At 43.3% G+C, this 17,748-nt stretch overlaps 1 protein-coding gene across 1 annotated transcript in view; it reads left to right on the top strand.

Annotated features, from left to right (window-relative positions):
• LOC309568500 (tetraspanin-36-like) overlaps positions 1–17,450 on the top strand; it is a 31,752-nt gene extending 14,302 nt beyond the window's left edge. Inside the window, exons 2-7 of the mRNA XM_082274178.1 lie at positions 1,704–1,895; positions 7,180–7,254; positions 10,084–10,179; positions 11,825–11,971; positions 14,524–14,607; positions 17,110–17,450. Coding sequence (XP_082130304.1) covers positions 1,704–1,895; positions 7,180–7,254; positions 10,084–10,179; positions 11,825–11,971; positions 14,524–14,607; positions 17,110–17,178 — 663 coding nt within the window. The 3' untranslated portion in view covers positions 17,179–17,450. The remainder of the gene's footprint in view (positions 1–1,703; positions 1,896–7,179; positions 7,255–10,083; positions 10,180–11,824; positions 11,972–14,523; positions 14,608–17,109) is intronic.
• The last annotated feature ends 298 nt before the right edge of the window (positions 17,451–17,748 follow it).

Below are 17,748 nucleotides of genomic sequence, written 5' to 3'. Positions count from 1 at the left end.
TATATATTTTTTTTTTTTCGTGTGGTTCCCAAAAAGTGTCACTTAGTGTCCGATCTGTTTGCTGCAGTCCCGCTAGAAGCTGCTGCTTGCTGCCATTACTAGTATGTGTGTATGTGTGTGTGTATATATATATATATATATATATATATATATATATATATATATATATATATATATATATATATATATATATATATATATATATATATATATATATATATATAATGTGTAGCAGGTTTTCCAGGCCTGTTGCCTGATGTGGGTCTGCCACCGGTACCGGTTGCCTCTCCAGCCCATGTGAGCTGCCACCCTGGGTGTGAGAACTGAGACATTGACAACTCCGGCATCTTTGTTTTGTAGTTTTATTGTAGATAAAGGGGATGGGAGAAGGGAATGAGTGGGATACTCCTTGTAGGTTTCAACTATATACACTTGGGACTTTCTCCAGAAAATGTCTTGTCAACGCTGTCCTGACGCTTGGTAACATACTGTAACTTGAAAGAAGTGCTAGATCCCAGACTTGAGTCCAGAAGATCCAGGACTGCAGAAGAGCTTCTGACACTGTTTGACTTGCAGAGTCCCTGACTTTACTCCCCAGCTTTGCACTGGCTTGTAGTAAACTGCTAAAGGTTTCTGTATGAATGCAATTCTCAACCAACACTCTGTACAATTCAGGGCCCAAACCGCAGGCGCCCCCTTTACACTTGTTACTCTTCAGGGTCCACTGACTAGGTACCCCCTCTGTAAGTTCAGGGTCCTCAACCTAGGTACCCCCTTTACAGCTAGCTGGCACTGGATCCCAGAACCTCTTCCGGAGTGGTCCCCACTGACACTAGGCAGACCCCAGGGGCAATCCTCAGTACTCACGACCTGTGTAGGCTTTCCTGGGACTGGACCCCTCTCGCTCTACGCAGTTTCTCGGCACACCGGATCCCTTCAGCTCAACTCAGCTCTCTTTGGACTCTCAGGCGACACCCCGAGATATCCGCTTCCTCAGGAGGAGAGACAGCCGCACTCTCCTTCCTGGGACTCTGCTCCCGCCAAAGACACCGCGCCACGCACTTCCCCCAAAACATATCTTCCATAAATCCATCCCAAAGTTTGTAGACGCTATAACTTTTGCGCACAACAATATATGCTTGAGATTTTTTTTTTTTTTATACCAAAAAAATTTAGCAGAATCCATATTGCCCTAAATTGCTGAAGACCTTTTTTTGGATGTGTTTATAGCAGAAAGGTAAGAAATATTTATAGTGTTTATAGTGCAGAAAATACCACTAAAAGAAAGCTCTATTTGTGGGTAAGAGAGGCTAAAAATTTGAATTGGGTACATCGTCGCACGACTGTGCAATTGTCAGTTGAAATAACGCCGTGCCATATCTCAAAAAGTGGCCTGGACATGGGGGGGGGGGGGGGGGGGATAAACCTCCCAGGGCTGAAGTAGTTCAGGGATATTTCATGTGGCCTTATTATAAAAATGACACCCATACGCTGCAGATGTAAACACAGCCTGTGGTTTCACGCCAATAGCCACACGCATCGTTTTCTGTAATGCATCTCAATGGGGAAAAATCTGCTACCGCTGTGGCTTCCAGGTGCCAGGAGAACAAGCGTATTTGACTCTGTGGCCTTACGCCTAATGTATTTTTAATACTGTTTAAATGTTATCCAGATAGTTTACATCTACTTGTTTTTTTTTTCAGGTGGCGGCAGCTGCACTGGCATATGTCGGGATTAATGCCATTATCACCTACAAGCAATATGAGAATTTCCTGGGGAACATGTATATGATGCTTCCATCCGTGATCATTCTATGTCTGGCCGTGTTCATGTTCATCATTGGATGCCTTGGCTTCTGTGCCACCATTCAGGAATCCAGCTGCGGACTGGGATGTGTAAGTACTTGGCTGTCCCTCACCAGCTGAATAGTTTTCATTTTACCCCCCCCCCCCCCCCACAGCTGTTTAAAAGAGAATTTAAATATTAGGTCTGTGTTCCCATTCCGCTGTGTGTGTGTGTGTGTGTTGGGGTCCTTTCACACCTATCTGTTCTGCTCAGCGGGGATCGATCCGCCGATCCCCGCTGAGCAGGCGGATGACAGCTCCGTCTCCGTTCTGTGAGCTGTCAGATCCCCGCTGTCCTCTATGGGGGAATCTGATGAGAACTGACTGCCAGATGGATGGAAAACAGGATTTCCATCCGCCCCCCAATTTGACGGACCGGATGGCAGCGGGTGTCAGCAGAGATGTCTCCGCTGACATCCGCTGCCCCATAGAGATGCATGGAGCATCCGATCCGGTCCGCATGAAAAACTGACAGGCGGATCAGATCGGGGACCGTATGTGGGAAAGGGGCCTTAGGGTTGCACCGGTGCCTATACTAAGCATTTGCATGATTTCTTGTATGCGTGCAAATGCTCCGATTACTATTTTTGCGATTTCATTGACTTCTGTTTAAATGAAGTCGTAAGCTGCAATTAAATTTGGGGTCAAAATCGCGCAATTTCAAAGCTGCAGATTAGTGGACCTCCTATTTCATTGCAGATTGTGACTTCATTTAACAGAATTTGATGCAAGTTGCAATGAAATCCCAAATGGGTGCGAACTATCAAATCGCACTGGTGTGAACCGTAAAAAACCATCTAAGGGCAAAATCGGTATCGGTAATTGGTACCAGTGAGTACTTGAGATAAAGTATCGGTACTCGGTCTTAAAAAAAAAAAACCCCAAAAAATTAAACCTGCTACAGGTGTTTTGCTTCAGGCGTTAAAACGCTCAGATGTGAACAGGGGCCATTTAAATGAATGGGGTTTTACTTGTTGGGCGTTTTGGAACGTTTTTTTTTTTTTTTTTTAGCGTTTTTGGAGCTGAAAAACACTCAGGTGTGAATGGAGCCTAAACCTTTGTTAGGACAGATAGTGTACACATCTACTTTAAGCCCCGGTTCACACTAGGGCGACCTGTGAGGTGACCTGGTCGCCTCACAGGTCGCCTCCCATAGGAAAGCTGCGGACCCGTTCTAATAGGAGCGACACAAGTCGCTCCGACCTAGAAAAAGGGTCCGGAGCTTCTTTGGGGCGACCAGGAGGCGACCGCCATAGACTTCAATGTTATGAAGTCCGTGGCGGCCGCTCCGAGGTCGCGGCGCGCAGCTCGCACCGCGATCTCGGAGGTCGCCCCTGAAAGTAGCGTCGCTCCTATGTGAACCGGCGCTAAACCAGATGAAGATCTGCCAGCAGGCTACAAATTGTGTTAATGGTAAACATAACTCCCCAGCCTACCCTGTAACATTGCAAGGGATATATAAATGTATTTTATTTAATAATATTTTTTAAATATTAATTTCAACAAAATTATTAGAGCCGGTTCACACTACCACGACCAGAAAGTCGCCCCGTGACTTGAAGAGACTTGAGGAGACTTGAGGAGACTTGAAGAGACTTGAAGAGACTTGAGGAGACTTGAAGAGACTTGAAGAGACTTGAAGAGACTTGAAGAGACTTGAAGAGACTTGAAGAGACTTGAGGAGACTTGAGGAGACTTGAGGAGACTTGAGGAGACTTGAAGAGACTTGAGGAGACTTGAAGAGACTTGAGGAGACTTGAAGAGACTTGAAGAGACTTGAGGAGACTTGAGGAGACTTGAGGAGACTTGAGGAGACTTGAAGAGACTTGAAGAGACTTGAGGAGACTTGAGGAGACTTGAAGAGACTTGAAGAGACTTGAGGAGACTTGAGGAGACTTGAAGAGACTTGAAGAGACTTGAGGAGACTTGAGGAGACTTGAAGAGACTTGAGGAGACTTGAGGAGACTTGAAGAGACTTGAAGAGACTTGAGGAGACTTGAGGAGACTTGAAGAGACTTGAAGAGACTTGAGGAGACTTGAGGAGACTTGAAGAGACTTGAAGAGACTTGAGGAGACTTGAGGAGACTTGAAGAGACTTGAAGAGACTTGAGGAGACTTGAGGAGACTTGAAGAGACTTGAAGAGACTTGAGGAGACTTGAGGAGACTTGAGGAGACTTGAGGAGACTTGAAGAGACTTGAGGAGACTTGAGGAGACTTGAAGAGACTTGAAGAGACTTGAAGAGACTTGAGGAGACTTGAAGAGACTTGAGGAGACTTGAGGAGACTTGAGGAGACTTGAAGAGACTTGAAGAGACTTGAGGAGACTTGAGGAGACTTGAGGAGACTTGAGGAGACTTGAAGAGACTTGAAGAGACTTGAGGAGACTTGAGGAGACTTGAAGAGACTTGAGGAGACTTGAGGAGACTTGAAGAGACTTGAAGAGACTTGAGGAGACTTGAGGAGACTTGAAGAGACTTGAGGAGACTTGAGGAGACTTGAAGAGACTTGAAGAGACTTGAGGAGACTTGAGGAGACTTGAGGAGACTTGAAGAGACTTGAGGAGACTTGAGGAGACTTGAAGAGACTTGAAGAGACTTGAGGAGACTTGAGGAGACTTGAAGAGACTTGAAGAGACTTGAGGAGACTTGAGGAGACTTGAGGAGACTTGAAGAGACTTGAGGAGACTTGAGGAGACTTGAGGAGACTTGAGGAGACTTGAGGAGACTTGAAGAGACTTGAAGAGACTTGAAGAGACTTGAAGAGACTTGAGGAGACTTGAGGAGACTTGAAGAGACTTGAGGAGACTTGAGGAGACTTGAGGAGACTTGAAGAGACTTGAGGAGACTTGAGGAGACTTGAGGAGACTTGAGGAGACTTGAGGAGACTTGAAGAGACTTGAAGAGACTTGAAGAGACTTGAAGAGACTTGAGGAGACTTGAGGAGACTTGAGGAGACTTGAGGAGACTTGAAGAGACTTGAGGAGACTTGAGGAGACTTGAGGAGACTTGAGGAGACTTGAGGAGACTTGAAGAGACTTGAAGAGACTTGAAGAGACTTGAAGAGACTTGAGGAGACTTGAGGAGACTTGAGGAGACTTGAGGAGACTTGAGGAGACTTGAGGAGACTTGAGGAGACTTGAGGAGACTTGAGGAGACTTGAAGAGACTTGAAGAGACTTGAGGAGACTTGAGGAGACTTGAGGAGACTTGAAGAGACTTGAGGAGACTTGAGGAGACTTGAAGAGACTTGAAGAGACTTGAGGAGACTTGAGGAGACTTGAAGAGACTTGAAGAGACTTGAGGAGACTTGAGGAGACTTGAGGAGACTTGAAGAGACTTGAGGAGACTTGAGGAGACTTGAGGAGACTTGAGGAGACTTGAGGAGACTTGAAGAGACTTGAAGAGACTTGAAGAGACTTGAGGAGACTTGAGGAGACTTGAAGAGACTTGAAGAGACTTGAGGAGACTTGAGGAGACTTGAGGAGACTTGAAGAGACTTGAGGAGACTTGAGGAGACTTGAGGAGACTTGAGGAGACTTGAGGAGACTTGAAGAGACTTGAAGAGACTTGAAGAGACTTGAAGAGACTTGAGGAGACTTGAGGAGACTTGAGGAGACTTGAGGAGACTTGAGGAGACTTGAGGAGACTTGAGGAGACTTGAGGAGACTTGAGGAGACTTGAAGAGACTTGAAGAGACTTGTTTGGAGACTTGTTTGGAGACTTGTGCACTACTTTGAAGAGACAGGCGACTTTGTCTGTGGGGAATGCCTGGCTAATCTTTCTCCTTCCTGGAAAGTCTGATAACAAGTCGCTTCAATTAAGATAAGGAGGCGACTCCCATTGAAGTATATGGGACAGGTCGGATCACAGGTCGCCTCAAAGTAGTACAGGGCCCTTTTCTGAATTCGGAGCGATTTCAGTAGTGCCAATTAACTACTTCCCATCCGCGCTACAGCCTATATACGGCTGCAGCGCGGACTCGAATTTTCGGGAGGCCGTTTTTAAACGGCCTCCCAGTGACACGCCCCCCGCGCGCTCCCGCGAGCGCGCAGCGGGGAGGGACACGGCCGATCACAGATCGTGGTGAATGGCCAATCACAGCGGCCATTCACCACGTGATCGGATCATCCAATGAGAGATGATCTCATATGTAAACATATGAGATCATCACTCATCGCCGGCGCTCCTTCCTCACACGGAGCCTGCAGTGTGAGGAAGGAGGGAGAGCTGCACAGCGCCAGGGACAAAGAGACATGTAATCAGGGCACTGATCACCAGTGCCCTGATTACTACAAGGTAAAAAACATACACAGTGCCCCCCCATCAGTGCCCACAGTGCCCGCCATCAGTGTCCCCCATCAATGCCCACAATCAGTGCCCATAGTGCTGCCAGTCAGTGCCCATCAGTGCCTGCTCATCTAGGCACTGATAAGCACTGACTGGCAGCACTATGGGCACTGAGTGTGGGCACTGATGGTGCTGCCCATCAGTGCTGCCCATCAGTGCCACCCGTCAGTGTCCGCCAGTGCCCATCAGTGCCGCCTCGCAGTGCCGCCTCAGTGCTCATCAGTGCCACCTCTCAGTGCTCATCAGTGCCACCTCTCAGTGCTCATCAGTGCCACCTCTCAGTGCTCATCAGTGCCGCCTATCAGTGCCGCCTATCAGTGCCACCTATCAGTGCCGCCTATCAGTGCTCATCATTGCGGCATATTAGTACCTCCTCATCAGTGCCCATCAGTGCCGCCTCATCAGCGCCCTTCAGTGAAGGAGAAAAATTTATTTTCAAAATTTACTCACAGAAAATAAGAAACTTTTTTTTTTTTTTTTTTTTTTTTTTCAAAATTTTCTGTCTTTATTCTTTTTTTTTTTTTTTTGTAAAAAATAAAAAAACCCAGAGATGATTAAATACCACCAAAAGAAAGCTCTATTTGTGTGAAAAAAATGATAAAAATTTCATATGGGTACAGTGTAGCATGACCGTGCAATTGTCAGTCAAAGTGTGACAGCGCTGAAAGCTGAAAATTGGCCTGGATGGGAAGGGTGTTTAAGTGCACAGTAGGCAAGTGGTTAAGACGGCACTGATTGATTAACATTGCTTTTGTTATGTCAAGCGACCTGGGGCTACACAAGTCGCCTCACAAGTCGTGCTAGTGTGAATGGGCTCTAAGTGAGATTATTTATTATTATTATTATTATTATTATTATTATTATTATTATTTATAATATTTATTTATTAATAAAGTTGGCTGCAAAAGTGGAAATGCATTTTAAATTCAGCACAATGTTATGTAGCCTACAATGTCTGACTTTTTTTTTTTTTTTTTTTTTTCTTACAGTTCATCACCCTGCTATCCATCATATTAGCAGCGGGAGTGGCGGCTCTTGTCTTGGGACTCGTATACAAAGATAAGGTGAGGAATAAGATTTTATGCATTGAGGTACTGACACCTTATGTCAGAATTGTTCCACTCCAGATTAAGCAATTCTGACATTTCATAATTCTTCCAGTTTGGTACTGGTGACCCAATGGGACCACGCTGAATCTGCTTTTTTTTTTTTTTTTTTTTTTTTTTTTTTTTATGGAACAGGGAAGGCATGGCTTCACATTTTATCCCTGTAACTTGAGGACATAGAAATGGGGCAATGGCATTATTGTTTTCATATGCAGCAGCCCTCTGTGGGCAGACTGGACAATTGGCTGCATCCACTTTGGAGCCATAGACCGCCGGCTCTAGCTACAGAATGTTTGCTGAAGCCCTAATTGCATGCAACCACTCTGTCGTTGCATGCCAACAGCGGCCGCCCTGGCCATTGATTTGCACAGGGTACAAGTCTTGCTGCGGCACTTTGCACACCTTTTGTGCATGAGGCTGAAGTTTCACTACTGCAGATTCTTCTCGGTGGAGAAACGAGTCTCCTTTTGACTGACTGAGCTCCTACAATCTGTTCCCGTTGGAGAGCTTTCCCTTCCTATCCTTTTGTATTCTCCGTTTAGGACATGACGTGAGGGTTGGCTTCGCCAGTGCTGACAGAAGTTTTTCTTTCTCCACTTTCCACTTAAATTCAAAACTAGGAGGAAAGTTTTTTTTTTTTTTTTTTTGGGGGGGGTTTTTAAACTCCTGACTATTCAAGGGGCCCCAACCCTCACATTAAAGCAATATTGGGATGAATCCAACAAATAGAAGTGGCTAAGATGCTTGCCTTTCCTGGAGAAAATACTGCTCTGGTCTTTAATAATTCCAATACCATGGACCTCTTTGCATCTGGGAAAAATTGTGCCCCCAGCTTTTTGGGGAAAGTTCATCTGCAGCGCCATCTGCTGTTAAACTTGATATTGCAGAGTGACCAAACAGTTATATTTGGGATGGCCTTGCATTCTCTCGTGTTCTTTCAGAAGGCATTCAGATATGCCGTGGATCAAAATTCTCTGGTGGTGTTATAAATGTTAATAGCCAGTTGTGTGCACTAAGAAAATGATTCCAGCTTAAAAAATAATCAATGGAGTTGGCTACTACATCTGTAGGACTTCTGTCCAAGGTGATAGGAAAAAAAGCAAGAGAATTGTAGAATTGGAGAACCCTTGTACTACACCAATCAGTCTTAAAGAAACTTCTACTGAGAAAAATATGGAGGCTACCATGACTGACCACCTTCTATGGTTGTTTAGATCAGTGTTTCTCAACCTTTTTCCAGTCGAGGCGCACCCCCAAACTATGGACAGTCTTGAGGCACCCTTTAAAATTGTAGACAGTCTTGAGGCATCCCATCCTAAAATGTAATTCTATTCAACACATGCACACACATAGGACGCCCAGTGTTAGGAGGTACAAGTTGGTACTGACTAGTATTCCAGTGTTTCTCTTTTTCCTCCGTTAGCATGCTACACAGGCAACTGACATCCTCCTTATCAACTGATGTCATTCATCGTTAGCAGATCGGCAGCTAGAAGGTCGTAATAGTGCACAATGAAGACCTGTGACTTTGTAACTAAAAAGGCAGGCTTCATCCACCCGCTGCCTTGTATGAAATTTTTGGGGCATTTTGCTGAGGCACCCCTGAGGAAACCTCAAGGCACACCAGGGTGCCTGGGCACCCTGGTTGAAAAAGGCTGGTTTAGATCGAATACTTTCAGACCCAGACACAGCAAAGTCAGACACAGCAAAGTCAGACACAGCAAAGTCAATGTCATACCTGTTCCAGGTTGGTGACTTGAAGTACTGAAGACACTGAATCTGATTAAGGGCCAGTTTCCACTAGTGCGACTTGTCAAAAGCCATTTGTTTCAATCGGGACCGTTTTCACTGCCGCGACTTCAGTTGCGGCGACTTCAAAAGTAGTTTGTGCACTACTTTTGAGCCGACTTCAGTGCGTCTTCCCTCTATAATGAGGGACAAGTCGCACTGAAAGCCGCAGAAGTAGCACGACTTCGTAGCCGCGGTAGTGGAAACGGAGACTAACAGCCAGAATAGTATTTGCAGCAGGATGGATTAGCAATGGCACCCCAAACTTCTCAGGAAAGGTTTCAATGAAAGTGTACGTCCAATCAGAAGCCTCAGCCAGACTGGTTCTAAACCTTCTTGACTTTTTCCAATCTAAAACAAATGTTTTTGGGTTTGACATGCCTTCCAATGGTGGTGTTGGCCAGTATGGAATGACAGAATGGACTATCGAACCTGGAGTCTTGCTACAACCTCATGCACACTGGGTGTTTAGCCCCCGTGCCTCAGATCCTGGGGATTTATTTATTTTTTGTGTGCCGCTGGAAGGCACAGGTGAACCATCTAGCCCCGCTGGCAGCAGCCTCTAAAAAAAAAAAAAAAAAAAAAAAAAACTCTTTTTTGAGTGGTAGAAAAAAAATGTGGTGGCTGGACATTGTACTAACATTTTGGCGCTGTATACACCCAGGGATGATTGGCTGGAATGCAGAATGCTTGTGTTCTGCACATATGGTCCTAAACATTGTTACAATGTGCAAACCCCACATCCCCCCCCCCCCCCCCCCCAGCTTCCCGTAGACTTTTTTATACCTGTGTCTTCTGGCCACACAAACACGCTGGTATAGGAGACATGGGCTAAATGCCCAGTGTGCATGAGGCCTAACACAATGAGGCCTAATAAAAAAAAATATATAAATATTACTATTTTTTTTTTTTTTTTTTTTTTTTTCAATAAATACATTTTTTTAATTCTACAGAACACACAACGGCGGCTCACTGATCTGACTTTCTTTTTGCTCCTAGATTTATCCGGAACTGGAGAAAAACATGGATCTCTTTTTCCAGAAGTACAATGGAAAAAATGTGGAAAGTTCCACTGTGGACTTCATCCAAGAGGAGGTAATTCACAAAAGGTTCTATTTTAGATTGCACATGGCTTGCGTGTTTGTTAAAATTTTGCACAATTGATCTAAAGTATTACCAAAAAGCTTGTTGACTCTTCCCCCCCACCCCCCCCCCCCCCTCCCCTCTCCTCCCCAGGGGATCCTGTGTTCATAGCACTTGTCCTCTAAATACGTTCATGGGTTTCTGGGCTGTGTTATTGGATGGATAGCCCACCTAGCAGGGCCGTCTTTAACACAGGGCAAATGGGGCAGCTTCCCCAGGCCCAGTCATGGTTGTGGGGCCCAAGGCAGCTTCTGCTTGAGACTGCACTGCCTGCAGATAGTTAAGTAGATTCAGGAGGGCCCAAGAAAATGTTTACCCAGGGTCCAATCAATATTAGACGGCCCTGCCACCTGGCTATCTGACAAATGACGATTGAGTTCCGAGTGATGATTCAGAAGGAGAGGGGGCATGAAGGACCGTGCCAACAAAGTCTGCACAGCTCTCCTACCCCTAGGCTTCCAGACAGGATGTTGCTGTGATGTGCTGCCTCCTGTTTAGTGCTCAGTCTGGAGCTGCAGCCTGCTATTCAGGGGAACGGAGAGATTGGAAACGGCCAGCTTGCTCTGGTGAACCTAGAGAAAAGGGCTTTCATTCACAAAAATAAAAGCTGACAACAGCACAAGTGTAGTAGCTGGCTTGTGCTGTTAGCTTGTAGTTTTGTGAATTATGTGCTCTGATTAAGTTACAACCATTCACAACACCAGCTGACCGTTTCCACTCTGTGTCCTGAATAGCAGGCTGCAGCCCTGGACCCTGTAAACCGGAGAGGAGAGATGAGACCTGGCACTGCAAAATAGATAGGGGTGGAGCTCCTAGCTAGCTGTAACTCCTCCCACTTCAACTTCCATATTTTTCGGCTTCAAACACTGTTGAGAAGCTGTTTATTTTTGCAGCTTTAAGGCTTAGATCAGGCATGTCCAACCTGTGGCCCGGGGGCCGCAGGCAATGTGGCCCACTGCCCCCTGACAATTTTTTTTTTTTGCTGGGGAGTAAGGAAGTCGGGTCGGGGGCACGGCCACAGCGGCTTCCAACTAACTGTAGGCAGAGGCTGCCTCGGAAGGGATCATCCTCTAGTTGTGTTAAATTAGTGCTGGGGGGGCGCAGCAGCACGGAAAGGGTGCGGCGGCATTTTATTACTTGTATACCTTAACTATAGTATATATTTTATATGCGGCCTGAGAATTTCTCAACACTGAAAGTGGGCCAGAGAAGCCAAAATGTTGGAGACACCCATGGCTTAGATAAATCTAGGCAATTCTGACAATGGAAACAGGGCAGGCTACAGATTGTGTGTGGATAGATAGATAGATTGATTTATGATTTTTTTTTTTTTTTTTTTTTTTTCCTCACATCTTGTCTTCCACAAAAGGTGAGGGGGGGGGGGGGGACTTGGATTCCCTTCACTATTTTTTTTTTTTTTTTCACATGTATAATAATAAAAAACCCAGGTTTATGCACAAGGTTGGATAAATAGCATTTATAAAGGGCTGTCTGGCAGTACTATGACTTTTCTAGTACTTGTGTTGGCTATTGGAATGCCCTTGTGAAATCTCGTATGTATGTAATTTTTTTTTTTTTTTTTTTTCTCCCTCCCCAGTTGCATTGTTGTGGAATAAAGAACTACACCAGCTGGGAGAACACCACCTGGTATAAAACCAATCACACAGTGCCCAAAAGCTGCTGTATGAAGAATGCCACTGAGTGTACAGGAGATCTGAAGGAGCTTAAAAAGATCTACACTGAGGTAAGAAGATCCTTGAACAGTGGATGATCTATACAAATCCTATACAGAAGGGTGGGAGCATGGTCTGCTTATGGTAGGGTGGAGGGCTAGAGACTTGGGATCTGACCACTGTAAGGGCTACCTGCAGTTAGCAGGCAGGTTAAATGTTTATTTTCTTGTCAATGGAGAAGAGAGAAGGTGCCCTGCTTATGTAATGGGGTTGAGCTGCAGGGGCAGATTTCCTAACCCAGTTGCCTGCTCTCAAAGGTCTTGAAGCTATATAAACAAAGCCACTTAATGTCCTTCAGACTTTGGGGGGGGGGGGCTGACTTTGGCCATCGGGAGTAGGAAAGTTCATGTCAGTGGGGGGAAAAAAACATGCCCCACCTTTTGGTGTCAGTGGAAACAATTGTGCCCTATTGTTGGTGTCATTGGGAGGAATTGTGCACCATTGTGGTGTCATTGAGCCCTGTTGTATATTATTGGGAGATGCTGTGGCCCATCGTTGGTGTCATTGGGAGGAATTAATGCCCTATTGTTGGTGTCATTGGGAGGAATTGTGCCCCATTGTGGTGTCATTGAGCCCTGTTGTATATTATTGGGAGATGCTGTGGCCCATCGTTGGTGTCATTGGGAGGGATTAATGCCCTATTGGTGTCATTGGGAGGAATTGTGCACCATTGTGGTGTCATTGAGCCCCGTTGTATATCATTGGGAGATATTGTGGCCCATCGTTGGTGTCATTGGGAGGAATTAGGCCCCTTCATTGGTGTCACTGGGGGAAATGATGCCCTATTGTTGGTATTGGTGGATGAAATGGTGCCCCAAAGGCCAAATAAAAGCGAGCAAAGGGCTGCAGTTTGGAGACCACTGTCCTAGATGGTAACCAGCTGGTGTTTGGTTGGATCAGGTTATGGGACACAACAAACAGCCTCATCAAGCAGCTGCATTCTCAGGTGTCTGGGGTAGCTCTATGGTAGACAGTCAGGTTTAGATTTAGCTCTGATCTGTCAGACTGTCCAGGAACTTTATAGTAGGATGGTCTACCTAGCTCCATTAGGATAGATTGTCTAGGAAGTCAATACAAAAAATACAAAGTTTTGAGGCAATATTTTTAGGAATCCCTCCTTTGTAAATACTCTACAAAATGGAACATCCGTTGAATTGGACTCTATATCAGGGCTGCGTTTATACCAGGGCCACTGGCATGTACTGTTTAGGAAGAGGAGCCAAAACATTAGACGTGTTTTTTTTTTTTTCCCCCAACTTTGTGTTGTCACAAAATGACATTTCATTTATCTTGATTCGCTGAAACGGGTTGTACAGCAGTATAGTGCATCTAAAGAAAGTAAAGCGTGTCCTACTTTCAGTGAACTGAAATGACCTTGTCTTTGCATTGTGCCCTACGCAGTACCATGGGGATGGTGTGAGTGAACCTGTACAGCGGGGATATGCAAACTGTGGCCCTCCAGCTGTTGTAGAACAAAGTCCCGTGAGACATAGCAAGACTCAGAACCACAAGCATAACACCCAGAGGCATGCTGGGACTTGTAGCTATGCAACAGCTGGAGGGCCACAGTTTGCCTACCCTCTACGGCAGGGATATGCAATGTTCAGCCCTCCTAGTTGTGGTAAAACCACAAATCCCATCCTGTGTCTGCCTCTGGTCTCTCCTATGGCTGTCAGTCTTGCAGTGCCTCCTGGGACTTGTAGGCATGCTGAGGTTTGCTTACCCCTGCTTTTAGGTAAGCAAGTTTAATATTAAAGATTCAGGCAGCCCATAGATTCCCCCATCAACACAGTGTTGAAAGGGGATTCCAGCTGGTAGAAGACGGTGATTATGGCTAGCGGCTATAGAAGCTGCTTGCGATAATCTAAAGCAAATCCAGTAGGATGGTTGTACCCAAATTGATCAGTCAACTTGGTGCCTTCCCATTAATGGTTCAAATCTCGGCCGGTTCCTGATTTGAACCATGTATGGCTGGCCTTACTTGGAGTATTTGTAGATTTTTATACCTTCCTTTACTTAATATTGATTCAGACCATGGTTGGCCACAGTCTCTGAACCTATAAGGACCTATGAAGCAGTAGAGACTCTACAGTCGATGTGCACAAATTGACTAGATAAAAATCAGGGAATATACACTCGCCCTTAGAGTATCGTGTCTCGTTGCCAACATCCCAATGGAAATACGAAACGAAAAGACCCCCCCCCCCCCTAATGGTTGTGGGACTTTAGAGGCAAGGAGAGCACAACTTGTGTATAAAAGAGAATACGTTTTAATTCATTTTAAAAGACCTGGAGATATTGGACATGCATAAAAACACCAACACACTATTGTAAAAATCATAGAAGTCAGTCTGTCCTTTTTTTTTTAAATGACCGCTTGGTGTCCTACAAGCTAATAACCTCTCCCCAGTTCGAGTGCCTGCTACTATAATGTCCTACCAATTCTACTGAGCGCTGCATGAAGGATATCCTAAAGCAGTAAGCCCTGAAGTTGCCTAACTAACCACCTATATTAAACAATTGTTGTTTTGGATCAATAATGCCTTTTTGCTATATTTTTCAGGGCTGTGAGGCTAAAGTAGAGAACCTGTTGCACAAAGTCCTCAGCTTCTCCATGCTGATCATTCTTGGCTTCTTGGTCATTGAGGTAGGTGGAATTCCTTATGCCGTTTGTATTTAAAATGGTTACTGAAAAGTGTTGCATGCAATGAAACGGCATGATTTAGCAGATTTTAAGAGGGATTTTTTTCACAGTCTGGTTGATGTTACAAACTCAAGGAACCCCATCAATGTTTGTCCAACCAAAGATTACATATTGGTCTTAGGTGGCATCTGGTGTGCTATACCAGCCCCTGGCTTCCTATGTCTTGGATTTTCTAAGTTGGGCCTTGGATGGCTTTCATTTTGGGATGAGATCCTGCTGAATCGACTGAAAATTAAGCCTGGGTGGCCCTGCAAGCACCACCAGGCTCAAAAAGTAGATTTACAATTTCTACCACCATTCCCAACTCTGTTTTTCATTCCTTGGAGTTCTTGGGAGATCCAACCTGCATTTGTATGTTCCAGCGCCTTCTGTTTTATAAAAAAAAAAAAATTTGTAGATCCTTGTAATGGTCCTAAAGGTGTACAGACCCAGCAGCTTGGTGCAGAGAGTCCCTGAGAGATGGAACACCCTTTCCAAAAAAGAAAAAACACACTTGGACTGGCCACCAGTTACTGACCGACCCATAACAGATTTACTGCTACAGGGTGGCTCGATGTATGATAGATATAGATGTGTATATATACACATACACACACAAAATAAAAAAAAATGTATGTGTGTATGTGTGTGTGTGTATATATATATATATATATATATATATATATATATATATATATATATATATATATATATATATATATATATATATATATATATATATATATATATATATATATAAAAAAAATTTAATGTATGTGTGTATATATGTGTGTGTGTGTGTATATATATATATATATATATATATATACATACATACAGGGCTTGACAAATTTGCCTGAAATCTAGGAGCCAGCTAAAAAAGTTAGGAGCCAGTTTTTTTTTTTTTTTTAAACTAACAACCAAGCTTTATTTAATAAAACGGATACTAAATTTACACATAAATACGACTAGAACCCCACTCTCCTCTATAGCGCAATTGGATGGAAACAGACTGTCTGTCTTTTTCCATCTGATCCGATCCTCCGATTACCGCTCCATAGAGGAGAATGAGGGGTCCGATCAGGTCTGTCTGAAAAACTGACAGGCGGACCTGATCAGACAGCCCGTGTGAAAGGGGCCTTCGGCTGTGGCACGGCGAAGAGAAAAAAAAAATATATGTATGTGTGTATGTATGTATGTATATGTATATATATATATGTATATATATATGTATATATATATATATATATATATATATATATATATATATATATATATATATATATATATATATATATATATATATATATATATATATATATATATATATATATATATATATATATATAAAAAAAAATTTTTTTTTTTTTATAAGAATTAAAAAAAAAAAAGAAAAAATGTATGTTTTTTTTAATTTAAAAAATAAATTAATAATAACCACACTCCCTGTCCACTTACCTTTAAGCAAAGGTAACTGGACAGAGAGATGAAGCCTGCAAAAACTTCCCATCTCCTTCCAAAGAGCAGATGAGAAGGAAGGCATTGAGAACATGCATTACTCCCGGCCACCACAAGAGGGCGCCAGTTCCCCTAGCCTCTCATCTAACAGAAGAAGGCTGAAAAGCCGGGGCCTCAATTTATGGACGGCGTGGAAGTCCGTGCACTCGGGAAAGAAGGTGGGGGTGCAAAAAGGGACAGGACACCTCCTGCAGGGCCCCCCAGGCGCCAGGTCGCTAATTCTAGTCGCAAATGCGACCTGGCGCCCGGGGTTTGTAGAGGCCTGTGTGTGTGTGTGTATGTATGTATGTATGTATGTATGTATGTATGTATGTATGTATATATATTATATAAATATATATATATATATATATATATATATATATATATATATAATATATTTTTGTGTTTGCTATAAAAATGTATATTCTCCTGCACTTCCGCCTTCAGAAGAGGCCGATATTTAACAAAGTTTGTAGAAGCTATAACTTTTGTGCAAAATAAATACGGTAAATGCTTATTTGAATTTTTTTTTTTTTTTTTTTATTTATTACCAAAAATATGTAGCGGTATACATATTGGCCTCAATTTATAAAGACATTTTGTTTTTGTTTTTTTTCTTTCCTTGTATAGTGGGGGGAAAAAAAATGTAATTGAGGTGATCAAATACCAAAAAAGCTCTATTTGCTGGGGCATAAAGGCATAAATGTTGCATGACTGCGCAATTGTCAGTTATAGCAACGCAGTACATTATTGCAAAAAAAAAAAATGTGTTTGGTCATGAAGGGGTTAGGTCTTCTGGAGGTCAATTGGTTAAATTGGGTGAAGAAAATTCAAAATGGAGCCTGCCAAAAATAGGGAAAGGGTGTCCAGTATGGCTTCTGATTTTTATAGATTTGTCTATTTTGAAGTGATGCTGTCTCTACTTTTTATGCAGAATATTCACAAACTGTTTACTTTGTTTTTCAGGTAATTTGTTTGATCTGCTTGTGTGTAATCTATCACAGAAGAGACTATCGGGGATATGAGATACTCTAGATACATCTGCAATGTGAACTAACTCTCGGAACCTCACATTTGCCTTTTTTTGCTATTGTATATATTTGCAATTGTTTAACTCTCCTTTTGGACTTTCTTATAATATTAAGCTCAGAAGAGGCTAAAGATGTACAGTAGATCTACCTTTCCAGAATCCCTATTCAGTGCAACAGGCCTTGGACTAGGATGCCAATTTGCTAATTTACTCCCATTTAAGCTTATTTAATAAAATCTGGCAGACATCACTGTTAATGTGTTATACAGTAGGTGAAGGGGAAAAACTCATATTCTGATTGTCTGATGTGGGCTACTGCATGCTGTACATTGCTCAATGCAGTCTACAATAAGCTAATTTGCGTACCATTTATTCCTATGTATTTTTTTGTTAACATTTTTTTGTGTAAATAATGTTATGTGCGATTCTGAAACTTTTTGGAATAAAAAAAAATATGCCACTGAATACAATGTTGTTGTGTGATTAAACCATGTATGGAATGAGTGGGGCAACTATTGATAACCTATTTCATAAAAAATGCTATATTCCTGGCTTTTTATACTGGTCCCAGGGTG

The sequence above is a fragment of the Pelophylax lessonae genome (genome assembly GCF_965119305.1).
Source record: "Pelophylax lessonae genome assembly, chromosome: 1".
Taxonomy (NCBI): Eukaryota; Metazoa; Chordata; class Amphibia; order Anura; family Ranidae; genus Pelophylax; species Pelophylax lessonae.
This window is presented reverse-complemented; position numbering and strand designations above follow the sequence as displayed.